Here is a 9,157-nt window from a genome sequence, read left to right on the forward strand (position 1 = left end):
TATTCTTGCAACCAAAGATTAATGTTCTGCTGCTCACATACTGCAATGACTTTCTTACATTATCTGGTATCTATTCAATCAATAAATCTAAGATTGCCGCTCAAAGGAATCCTACTTTAGGATGCTATAATCTTCGAAGCATTCATATGCAAGAATAAAATCTGAATACAACAAAAGGGGTTGAGGGGGTAGCCTCCCTTCCATTTGAGTACACAGTGAATCAAACACTTTGTGATTGCTAACTGTAGACATAGAACAATCACTGTCAGTAGAAACTGAAAGGGGTTGAGGGGGTTAGTCTCCCTTCCACTTGAAAGAATCAAACAGTTTGTGACTGCGAACTGTAGACATAGAGCGATCAATGTCAATAAAAACTCAAAATTTTATTTTGATATCCTGCGTCGTCTGGATCTACTTTACACTGATTTTTAACATTTACAATAAATCAGTCTTAGACTTGGTTATTGACATATTACAAAAGAAATTTTGAATATGTTTAGAATGATTGAAGATGATATGCAATGTTAATCCCCCCCCCACCAGAGAATTCTCCCCAAAAAATGTCCATATATTTCCCAATAAAAAATACTATTTGGAGACAATGGGCAACAGGCGAAACTTACAGCCCTTTTTCCAGGGGCTGCTAGGGGTCATGTCATCCCTAGAAGGATAGTTATTGGACCTTTCAACTATGCTGATAAATGAATATCTCAAAATCTTCATCAGATGTTTTTTGGGAAAAAGGGCGTAGGAGAGGGGATAGTTGCCCTCCCATCATTGTGGTTACATCAAAGGCACTAGAAATTTTAATTTCCGTCTGAGTGAGCCCTCTCCCGACCTTCTTGGACCATTGGTTAGATACGATTCCCCGGGGAAAAATAAAAAACAAACAAATAAACTTGCATCTCTGATCTTTCTTCTGGTAAAAATATAAAATTCCACATTTTCGTAGACAGAAACTTGAGACTTGTCATGTGGTGGCGCAGTGGGTTTGATCTTTACTCGGTCATGCGGGACCCAGAGATCGAACCCAGCTATTGCAACATACTGTAGGGCCGACGCAAGAGCCTTAGTAGTCAAGAAGCGTCGTTAATTCGATACAATGCAGAAACTTGAAACATCTAAAGTAGGGTTCTCTGATGTGCTGAATCTGATGATGTGATTGACCATTGTCGATAGTAATACTACTACTACTACTACTAACAACTCACCGCAGCACCAAGCCGCCTGAGGCCAACACAGCTACGCACGTTCCTCCTCCACCCCAATCTATTCCAAGCCTCCCTTTTTACACCTGCCCACGAAGTTCCCATTTCCTTTAAATCTTTCTTTATGACGTCCTCCCACCCCAGATGGGGACGACCTGCCTTCCGTTTAGCCCCAGATGGCTGGCCGAAAAGAACAATCTTCGGCAATCTGTCATCCTTCATCCGAACAACATGCCCTAACCACCTCAACCTTTCTATCATTATAGACCTAGAAAGCGGTATTGAACCACATTTTTCGTATAGCCTATTGTTTGAAATACGGTCAGTCAGCCGGGTACCCAGAACAATCCTTAAGCAATTTCTCTGGAAAACATCTAGCAAATCTTCATCCGCTTTTCGGAGCGTCCATGCTTCAGAGCCATATTTGACCACTGTCATCACTGTAGCTTCTAAGATTCTAATCTTGGTTTGAAGACTTATCTTCCTATTCTTCCAGACTTTTTTTAACTGTGAAAAAACACCCTGAGCCTTGGCTATTCTACTCTTAACGTCTTCACTGCTCCCGCCATCTTTACTAATTATACTACCAAGGTAAGTGAAACTGCCCACCTGATCAATATTTTCGTTACCCAATCTCACCTTTTCATCTTCACTTATTCATAGCCTTAGTGACTTGGTCTTCCTAACATTAATTTTCAAACCAATACTAGCACCCTGAACTCGCAAAACCTCTAAAACTTCATTCATTTTGCTCACACTTTCATCTAGGATGCTTAAATCATCAGCATAATCCAAGTCCAGGAGACTTTTTCCTCCCCATTTGATTTCGTGGTCTCCCATTGCCTTTCCTGTGCTCCTTAAAACAAAGTCCATCAAAATAATCCATATAAAGGGGGATAGAACACAACCCTGCTTAACTCCTGATTTAATACAAAACCAGCTGCTAACCTCATTTCCTACCTTAACCGCAGCAGTGTTATTCTCGTACATAGCACTAATCACTTTAATGTATTTGTCTGGTATACCATACAAGGATAAAACCTTTACTAAAGCTCCTCTATCAACAGAATCGAACGCTTGCTCGTAATCTATAAAACTGAGGACCAAAGGTGTTTGAAAACTTAGGCACTTCTCAATTATTAACCTAAGAGTGAAAATTTGGTCAACACATCCTCTACCTTTTCTAAAACCGCACTGCTCTTCTCTTAAAACTTTGTCTACGGCATCTCTCAGTCTAAAAAGTATCATATTACTAAGCAATTTGCTACCTACAGAGACCAGACTAATGCCTCGATAATTACCACACTCACTTTTATCACCTTTCTTATAAAGTGGCTTAATTAAGGTTTTCCTAAAATCATTAGGTACTTCCCCTTTTTCAAAAATCATATTCATAATCTCCAATAACTTATTTCTAACCTCAGAGCCACCATATTTAAGAAACTCATTTACTACCCTATCAGCACCTGGAGCCTTATTATTCTTTAATCCTTTTAGTACTGTTTCTAATTCCTCCTCACAAAACAAATCTTCCTTCACATCCAAGGTATCACAAACTTATTCATTTTCCTCTATATTTTTTCCAGCAACTCTATCTCGGTTAAGCAAATTCTCAAAATGTTCGGCCCATCTCGCTTTAGCTTTTGTCTTATCGCTAATTGCCACCCCATTCCTATCTTTAACTGGGACAAGTCCGGATTTACTACTACCTCTCAATTTGTTAACGTGCCAGTACAATATTTTACTATTATGCCGTCTAGATGCATCTTCTAAATCCTCGGCAATTTTATCCATGGCCTCCACTTCACACCTCCTTAGTTCATATTTCAATGCTTTCTCCACTTTCTTTACATTTCTTTTGTTTTCATGTGATCTATCACTCAGATAATTCTTGTACAAGTCCTTTCTCCTTTCTATTAAACTTAAAGATTTTTAAAACTTTAAAATAAATAAAATTCACTAAATTTGAATTACTCATGCAAATAGACAGGGTCCCAGGTAGAAATATGATGTTATTACTGGGAGACGTTAACGCCCAGGTTGGTAGAAATAGGGATAGATGGTATCCCTAGCCTAGGCCTAGGTACCTAGCCTACCTAGCCTAGGTAAATTTGGTGTAGGAAAAGAAAACAGTAATGGATACAGACTTTTGCAATTTTGTAGGTATAACAATCTAGTAATAACCAATACGGTGTTTGGTCATAAAATGGTTCACAAGTTAACATGGCATTCACGTGATGGTAAGACAGCAAATCTTATTGATAATGTTACAGTAAACCGAATACTGCCAGGATCAATACAAGATACTAGGTTATTTAGGAGTGCCGTTATTGATGTTAAAAGTGAAGATCATCATCTATGAGTGTCAAGGGTTAATTTAAAGCTGAAATATCGGAAGGGTAACTACCTCCCGGGAAGTTATGATGTTGGTAGACTCCAGGATGAGAATTTGAGAGAAACTTTCCAGGAACAGTTGAATACTAAACTTGAGAGTTCAAAAATTTGATAATGTGGAAGATGGTTGGAATAATTTTAGAAAAATAATTTGTGAAGTTGCTGAAAGTGTATTAGGGAAGAAAGCTAGGACTGCAGTAAAGAATATTAGTAAAAAAGCTTTATGTTTAATAGAAGGAAGAAATGACTTGTACAAGAATCATCTGAGTGATAGATCATATGAAAACAAAAGGAATGTAAAAAAAGTGGAGAAAACATTAAAATATGGACTAAGGAGGCGTGATAAGTGGAGGCCATGGATAAAATTGCCAAGGATCTAGAATATGCAGCTAGACGGCATAATAGTAAAATATTGTACTGGCATGTTAACAAATTGAGAGGGAGTAGTCAATCTGGACTTGGTCCAGTTAAAGATAGGAATGGGCCGCAATTAGAGATAAGGAAAAAACTAAAGAGAGATGTGCCAAACATTTTGAGAATTTGCTTAACCGAGATGAGTTGCAGGAAAAGATATAGAGGAAAATGAAAAATTTTGTGATAGCTTGGATGTGAAGGAAGATTTGTTTTGTGAGGAAAAATTAGCGACAGTGCTAAAACGATTAAAAAATAATAAGGCTTCAGGTGCTGATAGTGTGGTAAAGGAGCTTCTTAAATAGGTAGGCTCTGAGGTTAGAAATAAGCTATTGAATATAATGAATATGAGTTTATAAAAAGTCGAAGTACATAGCGATTCTATGAAAACCTTAATTAATCCACTGTAAAAGAAAGGTGATAAAAGTGAGTTTGTTAATTATCGAGGCATTAGTTTCTGTAAGTAGGGTATTACTTAGTAACATAATACTTTTTAGACTGAGAGATACCGTAGACAAAGTTTTAAGAGAAAAATAATGTGGTCTTAGAAAAGGTAGAGGATTTGTCGACCAAACTTTCACTCTTAGGCTAATAATTGAGAAGTGCCTGAATTTTCAAACCCCTTTGGTCCTCAGTTTTATAGATTATGAGCAAGCGTTCGATTCTATTGATAGAAGAGCCTTAGTAAAAGTTTTATCCTTGTGTGGTATATCAGACAAATACATTAAAGCGATTAGTGCTGTGTACGAGAATAACACTGTTGCGGTTAAGGTAGGAAATGAGGTTAGCAGCTTGGTGGACTTTGTTTTTAAGAGCACAGAAAAGGCAATGGGATATCACGGAATCAAATGGGGAGGGAAAAGTCTCCTGGACTTGGATTATGCTGGTGATTTAAGCACCCTAGATGAAAGTGTGAGCAAAATGAATGAAGTTTTAGAGGTTTTGCGAGTTCAGGGTGCTAGAATTGGTTTGAAAATTAGTGCTAGGAAGACTAATTCACTAAGGCTAGGAATAAGTGAAGATGAAAAGGTGACATTGGGTAATGAAAAGATTGATCAGGTGGGCAGTTTCACTTACCTTGGTAGCATTATTAGTAAAAATGGTGGGAGCAGTGAAGATGTTAAAAGTAGAATAGCCAAGGCTCAGGGTGTTTTTTCACAGTTAAAAAAAGGTTTGGAAGAATAGGAAGATAAGTCTGCAAACCAAGATTAGAATATTAGGAGCTACAGTGATGACAGTGGTCAAATATGGCTCTGAAGCATGGACGCTGCGACTAGCGGATGAAGATTTGCTAGATGTATTCCAGAGAAATTGCTTAAGGATTTTTCTGGGTACCCGGCTGACTGACCGTATTTCAAACAATAGGCTATACGAAAAATGTGGTTCAATACCGCTCTCTAGGGCTATAATGAAAGAAAGGTTGAGGTGGCTAGGGCGAGTTCTGCGGATGAAGGATGACAGATTGCCATTGGTTGTCCTTTTCGGCCAATCGTCTAAGGCTCTAACGGAAAGAAGGTCGTCCTCGTCTGGGGTGGTCTTCGCACACGTTGTGCGAATGAAGGATGACAGATTGCCGAAGATTGTTCTTTTCGGCCAACCTTCTAGGGCTAAACTGAAAACTGGTCGTTTCCGTCTGGGGTGGGAGGACGTCATAAAGGAAGATTTAAAGGAAATGGGAACTTCGTGGGCGGGTGTAAAAAGGGAGGCTTTGAACAGATTGGGGTGGAGGAGGAGCGTGCGTAGCTGTGTTGGCCTCAGGCGGCTTGGCGCTGCGGTGAGTTGTTAGTAGTAGTAGTAGTATTCAAAATATCCAAGAGCCCAATTACAAAAGTTTTTAGATCTTACATAAAAAAACGAAATTTTGAGCTTTTTTTTTTAGAAATTTCATAACCAATGTTTAGTCTTTTTTTTCTTTGTTTACTTTTTTTACCCTCTGGGGATGGTCATATGGAAGTATTTGTCACAGCATATGGGGAGAGAGCTCCTTTAAACGGAAATCAAAAGCAGTAACGAAAGAGTTGGTACCATAGAAAAGTGGCAATTCCTATTTTGTAAAGGTTCCAGAACTCTATCATTAATGGTCTTTAACTCTTTATTCGTATCTTCAGCCTCAAATGGCAAATCACAATAAACTTATCCTCTTGAAGCAAAACAATTATCATTAATAACAATTGAGTTATGGAACCCACCCAACAAAATTCCCTTGCTGTCTATAATCAGCGCCGCGTCGAGTTGGTCATACATAGAAAAATTATTGAGGAATTCCAAAGAGGACTTAAATCGAGTAAAACCTTGAAACTAGGAGGTTTAGAGCTTTACATGGATCTTTTTGCTGCAACAGCAAAGGGACAAGAGCCACACCTGCAACTTGAGCTGTAGAATTTACAAGATGATTGCTCCTCTAGAGCAGTTAAGCAAACCTACTACTTCTTGAAAACTGCTGTTCAGCGAGAAAAAGACAAACTTCAGGTAAACTGGACGCGAAATAACTGTAACACCAGGGAGTAATTCTTCTTCAAAAGTACTGATCCTGGGATAAAATTTATTAAACATTATCGGACTCTTGATTGGCAGCTTTTTTGTTACATTTCCTGATATTAGCACTATCAGAGTTGGGGACATCGGTTCATGAATAAGTACAAGGTGATAGGCCACAGCACTCCTATTTAATGTCTTTTATGCGGTCGTAAAAAATTACAAAACTGCTCTATTGATGAATCATAGTAAAAAAAGGACTTGTTATCAAAACTTTTCCGTGATGACACCTAAAGTACTAATATGGCACTTGCAACTTTCAAATTCTTGTTATGTATGTTTGACTCTATTATACTTGAAGGCAAAGCAGCGTTGGAACCAGACGTAACTTCCCCGAATCAACGAAAACCACGTGCAGTCAAATTCCCTAGAGCCACAAATCAGAAATCCCACTAGCACTCAAAAGTCAGACAACTAAAGATAAATTACCAAATAATTTACCATATATAACATAATAGGCAAATTTACCAAAAAAAAAAAAAAAAAACGATAAAAAGCGACCTTTCCTCTCAAGGCGTGCAAGAAGAGTCTTCAAACTGTAGCGAAAACCAGAAAACTATTCAAATTCAAGTGGCAAAGTTTTTTGCAATAAATTACTTAGGCTTCCGTAACAGAGAAGTTTGTCGACATACCAGATCCTTAAGTTTGCAAGACTCAGTCTTCTCAATTGTCAGCTATACAAGCTACAAAAAAAAAAAAAAAAAAAAAGGTATTTGCAGGGTCTTTGCCGAAAAGAAAACATAAGCGAGATCAAAAATTGAAATTATTGGAGTCTAATACACTAAGAGTAGCAGCCCTATTATGTACATGAATAATAACATCAGGATTTACCAGAATTTCAGGACTCCAAGCAGGTGATATGTACATTGGTCCAAGTAGATCTCGGCATATGCTCCGTAGGCGATGCTCCATGGCTAAAAAGCAGAAAGGTCTATACTTTAGAAAGAATGAACATAGCTACGTTTCTGAGCTAGTTTGGGCTCAATCCAATAGATTGAAGAAAATTCTGCTAGAAGCAAGGGATAAGCAGTTAAGCCTTATTCCTATTTTTGGCTAATATCGTACGTGTCTTCACAATGGTAAACCACCGTTTTACTGACAATTCAGAGCCACAAGAAATTAATAAGGGTCAAAGAGGCTAAAAAAAAAAAAAAAAAAAAAAAAAAAAAAAAAAAAAAAAAAAAAAAAGGTTAATGAATCCGTTTTATGGTTACTTCATACACATAATACTTATTTTCTGAAATTGTCCAGTTCCACCGCAACAGGCAAATATGAAATGACATAAATTGATCGATCAAGACTACACACATGGTCTTTTCACATGTGAAGGTCTTTTTTAAGTGGAAGAGGGATAAATTGCCAGAAACAGACAAAACAGGTGAGCCATAGATAATTATATAAAATATGTGAAAATCAAAGTGTTTCATAAGGGAGGCGGAGGCCAGCCCCTGCCTACCTTCCTGCACAGATACAACTACTGGAATAGCTGATCATTTTACAATAGAACAATAATATTACCAGAATGCAAAAAAATTAAGAATATAACAGTTTGTTTCAAAATTGTACATTATGCGGGGAGGGGGGAGGAGAAGGCAAATTTAAGGTGAGAAGTCTTGCAGAGAAGGCCAAAGAACTGTTATCAAACATATATGTATATGTGCAGTCTGTTCAATTCCTTTTTTTACAGATCTTTACCAAAACAAATGCCAAAAAAACTGAAACAAACCTGTTGTTGTCAGATGCTTGACAAGAGCAAGAAGCCAGGCTCTATATTCACCAGGTGACTCAATTGCCAAGCTAGCGCAAACTTGATGCTCTAAGTAAGATTGAGTACAGGCTGTTTGAACTTCAGTTGAACATCTAATAGTTGACCTAGACCTGGTAAATAAAACACAACAATAAGGGCACACAACACATGTAGCGTTACAAAACACAACTAATGATACTGCACGTTGGAGAGAGGATGGTAGTTTACCCTTTAAAGCTTGTTAAAGTTGAGGATATGTACGTCCAATCAAGAGGAAAACGCAAAACGAATGTCATTTCAGGCATCCCCCCCTTTTTACCATGGTAACTTATCACTTTTCAGCCACCATTGGCAACATGTGTAACCGCAAACGAATTCATTTATAACAGAATACAGACACGGTGTTTTAGTGAGCCCCTTATACGTTTTCTTCCTAGCCACCACCAAAGCTTTCCTAAAGTATTTGAAGCAGGCGAGGCAGGGTATATAGGTGTGATTCTCTATTAGCACCATTGGCTGTTTGATACTTGGTTGCTGCTCACCTGATTACGTACTGTACTGCTTTTTCTATACTCTAAATTATTCTAAATTTATATTTTATATAATTCAATATTCTATACCGTACATATTTCTACATTCTATATTAAGTATATTCTAAATTATATGAGTATAACTCATTTATTTAGACACCAGAGACATCATGTTTACATGCATTTATCTTGTAAAGACTTATTCTGAGAAGATTTCAATTTTATTACGCTGTCCGTTCAGAGACAAGATCTTTTATTAATTAATATAATTTTTGTGGCTGTTTGTATAAATTTAACCTATGCGGGGTCCCATCGTACATCTAAAGGGTAAG

The 9,157-nt window shown here is 37.6% G+C and overlaps 1 protein-coding gene across 1 annotated transcript in view; it reads right to left on the reverse strand.

The window, feature by feature from the left end:
- The window catches only part of Hira (histone cell cycle regulator-like protein), a 127,366-nt gene that overhangs the window by 1,439 nt on the left and 116,770 nt on the right, over window positions 1–9,157 (reverse strand). The window contains exons 14-15 of the mRNA XM_089098002.1: window positions 8,275–8,426; window positions 7,380–7,462 (exon numbers count right to left, since the gene is read on the reverse strand). Coding sequence (XP_088954128.1) covers window positions 7,380–7,462; window positions 8,275–8,426 — 235 coding nt within the window. The remainder of the gene's footprint in view (window positions 1–7,379; window positions 7,463–8,274; window positions 8,427–9,157) is intronic.

The sequence above is a fragment of the Artemia sp. Qi Xiang Cuo genome, chromosome 12 (genome assembly GCF_049724085.1).
Source record: "Artemia sp. Qi Xiang Cuo chromosome 12, ASM4972408v1, whole genome shotgun sequence".
Classification (NCBI taxonomy): Eukaryota; Metazoa; Arthropoda; class Branchiopoda; order Anostraca; family Artemiidae; genus Artemia; species Artemia sp. Qi Xiang Cuo.